The 14,600-nt window shown below is 38.1% G+C and overlaps 1 protein-coding gene and 1 long non-coding RNA gene across 3 annotated transcripts in view; one reads left to right on the top strand and one right to left on the bottom strand.

Annotated features, from left to right (window-relative positions):
* UACA (uveal autoantigen with coiled-coil domains and ankyrin repeats) overlaps nt 1–7,178 on the bottom strand; it is an 88,177-nt gene extending 80,999 nt beyond the window's left edge. For both annotated transcript variants that reach the window (XM_061157959.1, XM_061157956.1), the window contains exon 1: nt 7,040–7,178. In XM_061157959.1, the coding sequence (XP_061013942.1) occupies nt 7,040–7,120 (81 nt within the window). In that variant the 5' untranslated portion in view covers nt 7,121–7,178. The remainder of the gene's footprint in view (nt 1–7,039) is intronic.
* LOC133066659 (uncharacterized) lies at nt 4,761–12,496 on the top strand. Its single transcript, XR_009695187.1, has 3 exons — nt 4,761–6,820; nt 7,417–7,809; nt 10,521–12,496. It is a non-coding gene; the product is annotated as an uncharacterized LOC133066659 (long non-coding RNA).
* The last annotated feature ends 2,104 nt before the right edge of the window (nt 12,497–14,600 follow it).

The raw sequence follows: 14,600 nt of genomic DNA, 5'->3' as shown, positions 1-14,600 counted from the left end.
AATGCTAAGTAAATAACAAAGAGGTACTAAGGAATCTTTCAATAAATAGCGTTACCTGCAGTTTCAAATCTGATGAACAGAACTACAATTGACTTGTTTTGTTCTTTATCTTCAACTATATTTTGTTTTCTACAATGAGCATGTGTGACTTTTATGGGGAAAAAAAGATTTTTAAAATCAACAGCCATTTATCCTCACTGGTTCAGTCAAATATCTACTCTCTCTTAAGGGCACCTGCCAGTCTGATTCCATTACATAAATACAGCTCATCAAATCACAGCCCTGGTCAGAGCTTTAGTCACTCAACTGTACTGGTTCATGTTTTACACTTCATTTTAGAGACTACACTATGTGGAAATAAATTAGTTCACGTCAACAATATTCAGGATTCCTGAGAATATAAAAAAGCCCAACAGACAAAACTATTTTTGTAACTACAAACAAGTGAGTTTACTCTTGTGTTTTTGTGTTATATTTTTAAACCTTAAAGACCTACTACTTTTTCCAACTATATAAAATCTGTGTAAAGCTTTTACATGTTTTATGACTTAGGAAGAGACAAAATGCATATATCAGCCTATCATTTTGCTTATAATTTCAGGAAGTACATTTCAAACATCTATTTTTAGGCAAATTCATTACAGAAATCAATTTGATTTCTCTCACACAGATAGCTCATGCAGGTGGAAATTTTCACCAGTTTGTTAGATCCCTTATGAGAGGACAGACAAATGTTTGCATGATCTGTAACAGGACAATAAAGGTTTCCATATGATACTGACCCAGAGACTACATGAGTCATGTTTAAATCTAATATTCTGGGATCTAGATTTCTTCAGCAAGGATACAACCATAAGTGAAACAGTTTGATGAGAACAAAATTTTGCTGGCTGTTAGCTAATTCTAGAGGAGAAGGGATGAGTGGGAACATGAACTTGTTATTAATAAGATAATTTCTGAAGATGAAACTTAACTGACTCTAGTCAGAGATCCCTCTAAACAATGGTTAAAACTTGTCAAGAAATTCAAAGTTTTAATTCAAGGTAAAAAAAAAAAAATAGAAAATCTTCCCTTCACTCACACAAGCTGTCACCCTCTAACTCCTGACTTTCACTGAAATCCTTGTAACTCATCTGTACCATCCTTTACAAGAACACCAAATTTTGTTTTCAAACCTAATACTCCCACAATTGGCTATATAATTTCACAACTCCAAAACACTGTGCTCACTTCTCTTTTGCCCTCAATGCCCTTCGAACTCTATGTGACCCATGTTCAAGTTTCACCCTTCTACCTTTATCCCTGGCCCCACCCTACACATCTGTGCTGTCATAGCAATTTATACACACCTATATTATGACTCTTAGCATACTACAGTATTATTTTATGTCAGCTCTCTGAAACTTCTTGAAAATTATGATTTTATCTTTCTTATTACAGAAGTTTTCAAACATATACAAAATAGTATCACAAAAGTAAATACAATAGTATCATTATCCAACCAATTACAATAATTATTAACTCACAACCAGCCTATTTCAACTATATCCCCCACTTACTTCCCCACCCACCCACAGATTATTTTGAAGCAAATTCCAAACTCCACATCATTTCATCTGTAAATAGTATACTCTTAAATGTTTCTCTGAAAGACAGACCTCTTTAAATGTAACCACATTACTACCACTGCCACACTTAAATCTTTTAAAATAATTCTATACTATCAACACAAATTTAGATGGTGTTTACATTTCAATTGTCTTATAAACTTTTATTTTTATAGTTATTTAATCAGGGTCAAATGAGGTCTACCACTGTGGTTAGTTAATACGTCTCCTAAATCTCTTAATATCCAGATTTCTCCTCCATTTTTTTTCTTCTTCATAGAATGTATTTTTTAAGAAACTAGGTCACTTAGTCTAGAGTTTTCCATTATTAGAATTAGGCTCATTGCACCCCCATGTTTCTCTGTCCTCTGTATTTTCTGTAAAATGGTGGTTAGGTCAAGAGACCTATCATATTCAGGTTTGGCATTTTTGGCAAGACAGTTAGTGGAAATGAATATTCCCATCAGGAGATAAACTACGTCCGACTGTCTTTCTGAGACATTAGTAGCCACTCATAAACGCCTGTCGGCACTCTATAGCCATTGATTCATGAGGAGCTAAAAAACTGTGATATATTAATTCTATCATCCCATCTTCATCTATTAGCTGGGGTAAAACACGTTTGGTTACCCTGATAAAAAGCACAAGTTTCATTCCTTCTCTTTATTTTAGTCCTGATCTTTGCTGACTTCTTTGCCTTCTAGTGTGATGAAGCCTGCCATGGTCATCTTGCACATTTTCTGCTCCCAGTTTGGAATTATCCATGTCTTCAAAGAGGATCTAATTATTAATTCAGTTTCTTGAGCCTAGCTTACATGTGCCATAAATGTCTTACAAACTAAATAAGGCAACTGCCTTATTACTAAACTAATGAATTTAAATTTGAAAAATGTGTATGATGTGGAATAAATAAATGCACAATCATTACTCCACTGTTATTAAAAGAAGTAATTAAAATGCTTAAGTACTCATCATTTAAGTTCTTGGACTCATTATGTACTAAAAGACATACCAAAGCAATTCAACCCTCCTGCTTTGGAATTATAATAAAGTTCAGCAATTAAAGTCAGCATGATGCTGAGCAAAACTGATGCTGGGTTACAATCCAAAAGTATAAAAAGAGGGCTTCTTTACTGTGATCTTCCTGCAAGAACCACAAGAAATACAACACAGGAATAATCCTAGAAAACTGTCTGAATAAAGTTTTAATTAATGTAAACATTTTGACTAAAGGTTGGCATCTTTAATGAAAATGAGTAAACATTGCTCAATTAAGTATCATGAGTTTAAACAGAACAATTTGTGATCTTAATTTTCACATCACCACAAAATCATCAATACAAAAATAACAATAACATCCTTTCAAACACACCCATATCACTGAGTGGAAAACACAAATGCCTCATTCTCAAAATTACAACTAAAACAAAATAATACTTAGTCCTTTATGCTTTTTAAAACATCTCAAACTTCTGCTCTTGGTGGGAACCAAAAGAAGTTTTTTGAAGATTTTTCAGTTGCTATATTTGTAACTCTAAATTCTTTTAGAAATACCAAATTTTTTTCGGGGTACTGAGACATTAGTGAGATGCTTTAGAACATATTTGGTTGCTGATTTATAAAATTGATTTTATAATCAATTTATAACCCATTTTAAGAGCAGCCTAAAGAAAGGGCAGCAAAAATTATCACTGCATAACTTCCCAGGTCAGAGATTAGTAGTATAGGTACAATTTAAAATGGAACCTCCTTCCAAAATGTGTGCTTGTAATACTGGTTTGCAGTAGTCCTTTTAATTACTACTCAAATTTCCTAATCTGAACTAGGTGAAAATGGAACAAGCCTATTCTCATTGTACACATAATTGACTGTACGTATAATTGACTATATCTGAAGTAGCATTTATAGTTATTTAATTATCCCTTTCAGAAATCTGAAACTCCAATTTAGTAATTAAAAATAAATCTGACAACAAAAGTTGTCTTATTTTATGATTAAAAGATGCAGCTATCTCTAGATTTAGCTAGTAAAGGGCACTCACATGTATTCTACGCACAATTTAAAATTGTGAACTATATTTATTTATGTGTATAAACACACCCTCTTTTAGTGAATTTAAAACTCACTGACATATTTATAACCACAGTACTACTCAGAATATTTGAAATTCCTTATATAGTATATAATTATAATTTAGCATGTTACATTAATATGCTGTATTTTGCATACATACTATAATATCATAAAATATTTACATAGTTCAGTTTATTTCTAATGTGTCTCCAAATAAGCTTAGATATTATAAATGCATGAAGAAAACTATTTATGAAATACACTTTTTAAATCTTTAAAGTTGTACAAATTGTGATCATTTCCATAATGATTAAATGAATGCTTTAAGATTCAATCAGGCAGCCACAAGGGGAAAATGGGAGAGAAGGAAGAAAACAAGATGTATACCTCTTATCTTACACCAGAAAAAATTCTATATGGATTAAAGAGTTAAATATTTTTAAAAATGAAACAAAGACTAGATGAAACCATCTAGAGATTTTTCTTTATTTTTGTTTAATATGGCAGAGTGGAAAGGCCAAGATATAAAAAGTCACAAAATAAAAGGTTGATAAATTCAACTGTATAAAAATAAGCCACACTCTGCATAGCAAAAGCCACCATAAACAAAGTCATAAGACAAAAAACCAATGAAGAAAAAAAAATTCATATTGAAAAGGCTAATTTCCCCGATATAAAGTACATACAAACGAAAAGGAAAGAAATCGGCAACCCAATACAAAAATGGAAAGAGTAAACTCTTCACAGGAAAGAACATGGAAGGGGCTCTTAAAAACATGCAAAGATGCTCAACTTTACCCACAGTAAAAGAAATCCAATTCAAACTATCCCGAGATACCATATTTACTTATCAGGCTGGCAAAACTTAACAATTTGAACAAACTTTAAATAAAGCATGGGAAATAATACTTTCTTATACACTGGGTATATGATGCACAAGTAAATTTAACAACATTCTTTAAAACTATACATGCACATGTCCTTTAATCTAGCAATTACACTTTCAGGAATTGATCTGACAAGTATACACACACATGCTTGCAATATATTCAGGCGTATTCATCATAGCATTGTACATTATAGCAAAAGATTTGATTGGGGATGCTCTAAATGGGCCTAGATACTACAGTTTAAAAAATATATATGGAACAGCAAGTACAGTGTATTACCATTTATATAAAGAGTGAATACTTATATTAATATTTGCTTTTATATGCTAAACTCTCTCTGGTGGGATATACAAGCAATTGATAACACCAATGGCCTCTGAGGAATGGTGGGGGGTAAGCAGAATAACTGAAGTACACAGGTGGGAGACGGACTTTCTGCTGTAAATAATTTTGTTCCTTTTAAATATTAAGCCACGTGCTATATTATCTATTCAAAAACAAATAAATTTTTAAATAACTTTGAAAGCAAAAAGATTTTTTAAAATGCTCAATCATAACAATACATACACATGTGACCAAATAGGACATTAGGGCTTATGGTTTATAGACTGAAAAGCAGAAAGAATCTATTTCCCCCTGTTCCTTTATTAAACTCTATCAATATTTAATTTGGTTTTATTACTCATCATACTTATATATTTTCATTTAAATATTTTACAAAACGTATTTGAAAATTTAGCTAAAACTGAGAGATGTTCACTTTTTCTAAGCAGGTAGGTTCTATTTTTTTATACCATGTATTTCTCTTTATTTTTTATGACGGTATTTTTAAAAAAAAGTAACAATGCCCAGTGTAACAAGTGCTAAAGATTTACATTCAGAAAGATGCATTTTATGTGCTGAATGTATAAAATGCAAACTGGCATGCTGGTAATATCAATAACAACTAAATACTCTGCATCTCTAGAAGAGAAAACAGGCTAAAATTAGGGTGTACAAACTTAGTGCAAACCAAATGGGGTAAAACATTGTGAATGATCCTAGAAAAGTATACTGGTAAAGCTGAAAACAACCTGCACTACAAAGAAATTGAATCTTCACCTCAATTATGTATGGTGATCTGATATCATTAAATCACTAGTCTGTCAATAATTTTCTTTTAAAAAATCTGAAAGTAATCGTCCCTTCTATGGGCTAATTAAACAATTTCATGCCATATTAACCAATATCAAATCATCAAATATCATGCTATCTGAAACTATCCCTTTTTTTTTTTTTCAATTGGGAAGTAAAGAGTCAAGTTTCACCACAATTTCCTTAAAGCCCAAGTAAAATCATCCTAGAAGTAGTCAAGTGGAGAGAAAGGCATAATTCTGAATTCACTCAAAAGCCAAAGCAGATTAATGAGTAGTCTCAAAAAAAAAAAAGCATTTAATCATTTGGCAAAACCTATGTAAAATTATTAATATCTGTTTTAATGACTCCAAACGGACAACCAGGCAGTTTTGAGTATTACATCTCGCTAAACGTTTCTGACTCTCAAGACTTTTAAAATAACGTTTATTCCAATAATACATAATGTGGAAGATATAGCCGTTCTTCTACTGCCAAATTATCTAAATCCCAACATCTGCAGTCAGGCTGTTTCTCAACTTTTCTGTTCTCCTGCCAACTAAAGAGAGGCCCTGAGAACTTAGCGTGCAGAGGCCGGGCTGCGGATCACCGCCGAATGCAGGTCTGCCGGGGGTCTGTCTGTCCCACAGGTGAGACTTACAAGACAATTTCCCACATTCACCACCACTTTCAGGATCATCACCCATTTGGGGCTTTGTCTTTACAACTACGCCAGATGCATCTGCCTCACTCAGAAATCAAACTTTTGTGTTTGATTCTGAGTCCCAGTGACCCCGCGACAGCGGCCAGCACACGGCGTCCACCCAGCCCAGCAGCGCTCACCCACGAAAGGTCCGGAGTCCGGACCGGGCGGCGCCGGGTCCACTGCCCGGCCCACCTGGACCGTGGGGCGCCAAGCCCCCGCCCGACCCGCAGGCCCGGGGACTGAGGGGCGCCCGCTGTGCCCAGCAGAGCCGGGGCGGGACTGTGCGCGCGTGGGGTGCGGGGGTCAGCCGCGCAGAGGGCAGGGGCTGGGGTCACCGGAGAAGGGCCGAGGTGGTGGACAACCCCGAAAACACCGACTTGAGGAAGAGGGGACGATCCAGTCCTAAAGGCCAGGAGCTTGGAGACCTAAGGGTGAGGGGTGGGGAAGGGGCCGGAGAGCCCCGGAGGCAGCGGCGGGGAGGGTCCCCGGGGTCTCCGGGCCAACGCGGAGCCCTGGTCTGAGGAGGGAGGAGGAGTTGCCGGGGCCGACCCAGCGGGACGCTGTAAGGGAAAGCCGAGCAGAGACGGGCTCTGCGGTTCGCGGGAGGGCAGCGCCGGGCGCTCGGGGCGCGCACTGGCCACGGAACTCACCGCGCTGACGGCGGCGGCGGCGCCGGACGGCGCGGGGCCGGGCGCGTCCTGCCTCCTCAGGCGGGACTTGAGGCTCTTCATGGCCAAGACCTAGCAGTCCCGCTCCCGCCGAGCGCGGCGCCCCCGACCAGCGCGCGAACCTTAAAGTCAGCCTGCTGGAAGCGCGCGGAGGAGGCGGCGGCGCGGGCGGTCCCGGCCCCACCTGCCACCTGGGGGCCCCGGGCGGCCGTCGGCTCCGAGCCTGCGGCGGGACTCCCCTCCCACAGCCAATCCGCCCACGACCCTGGTGGGGATGGGGCTGGCTCTGACCAATAGGAATCCGGGAAGGGGGAGGGACTTCCCTTTCAAACTTAATAACACCCTTCCTCTCCACGCAGGAAAAAGTTTGGAACTTCAGCTGGGGAAGCGATGAAGGTGAGCAGCCAGCGATGTGGAGCGACTCTAGAAGCTCCAGGCCATGGGCACCCCGACTACCTGGGTGATGGAGCGTCAGGTCTAGAGAGAGCATGGAGTCTAGCCTACACCAGCTCTCTTCTACCCGGACTCCCCTCCTCTCTCCACCCACGTGCTCTTTCCCAAGTAAATTTCTCTTTCTTCCGGCTGATCCCAGAAAAGACTCTTGGTCACCTGCACACTCACCGGCTTCCAAGAACAACTTCCCTTACATCGGTTGATGTTTCGCTAGACAGATCCCAGTATCTGGAAACAACTACTCGCATCCAAAACTCCAGGGGAAAAAATAAAAGAAAAAACAGACTTTGAAGAATAAGGTAACAGTTGTACAGAAGTGTTAGGAACAAACTGAAAACGTTATAGAAAATCAAAGCACATGTCATGTGCTCAATAATTATTTGTTGAGTCCAGAATCCACTGCTTTGGAGGGTAAGAGTTGAAAGTTGGAGGGGGAGAGCTTTAATCAAAAATGACGCACACGGTCAAAGTGATACATAAAAAGTTGTCAAAGAAAAAACAAATTGTCTTTTTTTAAAAAAAAATTATGGTGTTTCCTGTAGAAACACGTTACAGGTGAAAGTATACAATGAAATTAATTCATCCTGTCCAGAAATCTGGATGGATAAACAGGCAAGTGAGCAACACCCAATAATTTGCTGTTATGGTGACATCTTCAGAAGTCTTCCTGGGAGTCAGTTTTTCCCAGGAAAATATTTATTCTAGCAGTCACCCATTTGAAAAGACAAACAGTCCCCATTTCCCACTAACAAAGGGCTCCTTTTGTCTGAAAGGTCAGTTGCTTCTTTGGAGTTTCCTTAGAATAACTAAAGATTTTATTCAAATAGTGTAAGGAAGTTTTCAGAACTGTTTTGGAGAGACAACATTCCCGTGTTTACCCTTAACAAAACACTAAGTAACAGTTAACTACTTGAGAAAATTATTAAATTTTCTCTTGATTAGTTCTATGGAAGTAAATTTTCTTCCACCTCCTTCCTCAAGATCTACAGTCATTCAGTTTTGTTGGCTCTTTATAGTGTCTGTGGATAGCTAGTTACTCTCCATCCTCATCTGCCACTGCAGATCCAAAATTATCTCATACCTGGATGTTATAGAAGCTTTCCAACAGAGTGTTGGTCAGGTTGCTGACCTCTGAACTCCCAATCGTCAAAAAATTTTACAAAATATTCCTCCTTTGCTCAAACAGCTTCAGGGCTAATAAAATTTAACTCTTTTACTTGGCATTTAAGGCCGTATAATATGTACCCAACCCTGTTTTCCAGCTGACACTCCAAGCAAACTCTTCGGCCCATTCCTCAAACATGGGTCTTGCCTTTTAATTTTCACATCTTTATGCATGCTAATCCTTCCTCCAGTAATTTTCTCTCTGTCTACATTCATCTAACAAAATTCTACTGCCCCCCACCAAGAATGATCAGAAGAGAGCACAATGGGAACTTCTGGAGTATTGTACTATTCTATCTGGTTATATAACTAGTGTGCTGATTGCATAACTAATGTGTTCAGTTTGTATAGAATCAGTTAGCTTGTAGTCTTTATGATATGTGCACTTTTATATATGTTATACTTGAATTTAAAAAGTTTTTTAAACTCATACATCCATTCCAAGTGTCCTCCCCTCTAATAGAGCATTTTCTGATCACTCAACTGAAAGTGATTTCTCCATCTTCAGAATGACTAAATTGAACTTCTCAGATGATACTAACACATATGTTCTGAACAAGCATTATTTCAGTACTAGACTTCAAACTCCTTAAACCCAGGGAGTAACTGTTCCATGTTTGAATTCCCTAGAGTGCTCAGCATGTATCAGGTGCTTGATAAATATTTCTGAATAGATTGATGCATTTTTTTTTGTTACTAGACTGCATTACAGTTTTGTTGTGTGTATTCATGTCACACAGGATTGCTACTTTCCCTGTGGTGAATGCTGGGTGTCTCTTGAGCATCCAAGTTCTCGGAGTCCTAGTAACTGGTCTCTTTTCAGTTGTTACTGGATAAAGCAAAGGAAGCAGACAGCCACAAGTACAGCTTACATCAGTTTCCAAAAATGCGTGGGCAAGTTATTTTTATAAACTGTCTGCATGATGCCCCATGGTGTCTGTGTTCAGTAGCCTTTGTGGATTTTTCCAGGCTGGAAACTTGATAGCTGTTGTCTGCGTATTCCCATTCCAGAGCTGCTAAGTAAATAGCACTGGTTTGAATGTGCAGTACATCTTTTTTGTATTGATCTAGAAGCTCCCCACATGAAGTAAAGGCACTTTTATTAGTATTCAGCCAGACAGGTTTTGTTTTTTTTTTTTTTAACCATTATCACTATTATTTATTTTTTATCATTTTATCACTATTGTTTAGTTTTTATTATTTATTTTCTTCAGAGCAAAAGACACTTATCAAATCCAGATGGAATTTATTTGGTACCATGCTGAATCTATGTGATTTTTTGTTGTTGTTTTGCTTCTTATAATATATGAGGTCTGGAAGGCAAATGCATTTAAAATTATTTTAATAGGTTATACATTCATAATATAAAGACATCTCAAGTAATACAGAAGGGGGAAAGTGAGTCTCCTTACCACCTCTATTCTTTGGCTCCTGCAGTCAAGGAACTTGTATTCTAGCCTGGGGGACAAAGCTAACTAACACATAGCTCAACTGGAGAGCAACTGCTTCCTAAACTGTATGGTAGAGTGCAGATGTGGGTGGTATTTAGGGAAGGAAAGATCAGGAAATAAGTTTGCATGTAGGGAGAATAGCCAAGGTTGGGAGAAGATTCAGTGAGTGTACTGAGAAGGAACACCAAGAAGGCAAAGGATTCCCTGAGGACCAGCCAAAGCAGATAAGAGAGTTCGGTTGGGAGATGCTCGTTGATAACCATGTGATGATAATGGCAACATGATGACAAAGACAAATTAAGCACAGAGAATCAAAAATTTACAGTTAAAATGATCTACTTTTAATCACGCGTTTTATGAATTTTATGTCCAACAACTTCCCTCTTCATTTTCAGAACTTCCTGTCTCCCCTGGTAACCCCAGAGAACCCTGCCAACAAAGTCAGCCAGTAATTCCGTGGAGAATCCCAGGACATCAGTCATTCTCTCCCAGCTCAGATACCAAAGCAGATTAGTGGCAGAACCACGTGTGGCCACAGGGTCATGAGGAAAGGCACCTCCACCCCCAACTTACAGGGCAGCCCAGGAATGAGAGACCTGAGGCATTTCTCACACCCTCTTCTCTTGCCACAGTCAAAACTAAAACACGTTGCATAAGAGAGCTTTAAAAAAAAATAAATAGGTCATCTTTGGCACTAATTTTAAAACCATCTGCATTTCTAGTAAGCTCTCCAATGACTCCATCCTGGAAAACTCGAGTGGGAAGAAGAAAAGTAGGCAGAGAAGGTAACTGCTTCCCTCTTACAGAAACTCTTTTAATCTCCTGCTGAGGGCTGTTTTGTGTTCTGCTGTAGCAAGCTTGAGCCTACCAATTATCTCCTGAAGAGGACTGCTTTCTGTCTCCCTGTCCTCCTTGGCATTTACAGACTGTCATTCATGTATGACACATCAAATGTGTCATTAGTTTCAATACTGAAAGAGGGAGCAGAAAAGCAGGGAGCGGCGTTGTCAGGAACAAAACCAGACTTCCCTGTCATAACTGAGCTTACACCTAAAAACAGCCATAACTTTTTCTCTGAACTCAGTCAGGTTTAACGTCAGAAAGTCCAACCCATCTCCTTTGGTGAAAAGTAGCCTTTATTATCGAGTCTTGATTACACAAAGCTCCAGAAATACCACTGGCCCCTCTCTGTGAGACTGATGGCCCTCGGTGTGAGTCGTAGAAGCTCTGGATTGCCTTTTTTAAAACAGGCTACTCAACCTGGAACCCAGATAAACTCAAGGCATTTGGTTCAGGAACCAGTAAGCATCTGACTTCCATGATAAACTTTCCTGGATTCCAGACCCTGGATTTTTCTTATCTTGGCCAGCACACCAGGATATTCACAATGAGCCAAAAAACTTTCAAGACTTCAGCACTGTCGAAGTGGAATAGAAAAGTTTCTTGCTTTTACATTGAAAATATGGCAAATAAAGAATATCTCTGTAAGAGTTTAAATGATAGTCTTGATTGAATAATTACTAGTAAATTATGTTACTGGTATACCATAAGTTGTTCCATGCCAATCTTTGCTACTTAAGCTAATGAAAGAACATTCCAAACAATAAGTCAAGGTAAATCTCATGTTCAAATGTGCTTGGTAAAGGTCCCAGGCTTTATGGTACATATTTAGCAATGATCTTACAGTCATTTGAATTAAAACTATAGTGGTTTAGGTTATGCTGAAAGAAAAGTCACAGCAAAATGCTGGATAAATACATGTTCTAAAAAAGTTATATGTAAACACAGCTTATTATGTATATTAGATACTATATTATTATACTTAACATTATACAAGATTATATTATTATTTTTAAGCATTACTTAGGATCCATTTTTTTGAGGCAAGTAATAGTGACTTTATTCAGAAAGTCAGCAGACTGAAAATGGAATTCTTCATAAAATAGCTTCACAAATTAACAAATCTTTATGTAAGCCCTAATTTTCATATAAAAAATTGAACCATATTAGTGTGGGTAAATTTGTATTTCAAAAGGTTAATCTTCAAAATCAGTTACTTGCACAGTATCATACAGGATTTATGTTTTATGTGTATTTGGATTTGGTTACCAAATGACTCAGACTTGCTTCCTGTATAAGAAAAGCTTGCAAAAAATTTTTGTCTGTACCCTTTCTTCAAAACTATTTGCATCAATGTTTAAATTACTATCAAAAATTAAAATTTAATTTTGTATCAAATTTCTAAGTAATGCCTAATTACAGTGCTTATTTGAGAGAAAATTTTAAATTAAGATACAGTTTTGATGTACTGTGGCATTATTCCACACTGCACATAAGCAATAAGGGCAGTTTTAAAAGCATTCTTTAACTGTTCAAAGAGATTTGTCCACCCTGATGCCCTCATGAATTAACCATGTATATATATTCTTTACATCAGTGATATCAATTTAATATAAGCATCAAAATATTCAATAATAATGGATCAATTTATGCTTTGCTTTCACAATTGCTGTTTTATGAATGATGTTGCTACAAGCAAAATATATAAAATAACTAATCAGTTAAAATATCATCACAGTCTGGACTTCAAAGAGTTACATTTTAATTCTGTAATACTAAGGAGAAGCATTACATATTGTGTTCCATAAACTTCAAGACCATCCCTAGACCTAAATAACAGTTACCAACTGTTCCTTTGAATCTTAGGAGAGTGTAGTTCATGAATTACCTGAAGATCAAGGCATAGCATTTTAAGGCTAAACTAAAAGTCATCTTTCTTCCACTCCTGAGACATGAAGAGAATAATAAACTCTCAAGATGCATCAACTTTTCGGCTCGTAACTCTGAAGTGACAGTCATCAAGTTAACAAATAACCCTAATGCCTGAAGGGTTGGGCTCTGATTAGCCGAGTAAATCCTAATTGAAGTGACTTTGGAGAACCCCCAAATATGAATCACAGCAAACCCCTAACAACAACAAAGCTCACACTACCATGTGAACCCTTATGGCCAGAAAGCTCCCATCCAATATCACATTGCTCCAAGTAAACACTTAGATGTCCACACTTTCAATGCTTTCATTTAAATCACACTTCTCTCCAAAAAGAAACTGAGGTGACATAAAAGATTTCTCTGATGGTTCAAACGGTAAAAAATCTGCCAGCAATGCAAGAGACCCAGGTTCCATTCCCGGGTCAGGAAGATCCCCTGGAGAAGGGAATGTTTATCCACTCCAGTATTCTTGCCTGAAGAATTCCATGGACAGAGGCCGTTGGCTGACTATAGTCCATGGGGTCACAAAGAGTCAGACATGACTGAAAGGCTAACACTTTTTAAACAAATCTTACTACCATACTCTCCTTAAGAAAAGTAGGAAATAAACCAGAGGAAGGGACTGTTAAAACAACTATTATTGATGGCCCGTTTTATTATTATTATTATTATTTATTTATTTGACTGTATTGGGTCTTCACTGTGGCATAAGGATCTTTAGTTGTTGCATGCAAACTCTTAGTTGTGATATGTGGGCTCTACTTCCCTGACCAGGGATCAAACCCAGGCCACTTGCATTGGGAGCATGGAGTCTTAGCTAGCCACTGGACCACTAGGGAAGTCCCACTGTTCTGGGTTTGAAATTTGGCTTTCCACTTCCTAACAGCTAGGGCAAAACAAAAATGGAAACAATCAGTGACAGCTTTAATATAAGGAAAGGAAGAGACACAACAGGTTCTTCATAGAAGTCAAGTTTTCCTGATGCTGCATTGTAGAATATATTTCTCGTATGGGTGTGGCGTCACATACAGAACAGTGAGCAGTGTGGTAGACAATCTCCTCACTTATGTTTACCCTTGCAGTATTTAGAAATACCTTTGTTAAGCATCCAGGATGTTCATTCATTCACTCAGCAAGTGTTAGTCACAGATGATGTGTGAGACAGTGCTGAGGAAACAAAAGGGAACAAGGTGGACAAGGGATTTGCTCTTATGGAGCTTAATTCTCGCAAGAGTGGTGGAAGGGAGGAGAAAATGTAAACACACAAATAAGTGATCAAGATAAAGTCAGATAGTGGTACTTGAGGAAAATAGGAAGAGTCATGTGCTAGAGAATAAGGGAGGAGGGGGTTACCGCAGACTGGGTACTCAAGAAGGTCTCTTGGAGAAGTGAATTTGACCTCAAGTTTGGATGAGATCAAATTAAGCCTCCTCAAGCAGGCTTAAAGGAGCCTGCCAAGTATAGATATGGACAAGACTTCCCTGGCAGCCTAGTGGTTAAGACTTCGCCTTTCAATGCAGGGGGTGTGGGTTCCATCCCTGGTTGGGGAGCAAAGAGATCCCACATGCCTTGTGGCAGAAAAAAACAAACAAACATAAAACAGAATGTTGTAACAAATTCAATAAAGACTTTTAAAATGGTCCACATCAAAAGATCTTAACAACAACAAAAAAAAGTGTAACTGTGGAGGCAGAGGAAACAGC

The sequence above is a fragment of the Dama dama genome, chromosome 12 (assembly GCF_033118175.1).
Source record: "Dama dama isolate Ldn47 chromosome 12, ASM3311817v1, whole genome shotgun sequence".
Taxonomy (NCBI): Eukaryota; Metazoa; Chordata; class Mammalia; order Artiodactyla; family Cervidae; genus Dama; species Dama dama.
The sequence above is the reverse complement of the archived record's forward strand: the minus strand, read 5'-3'. Positions and strand labels throughout refer to the sequence as shown.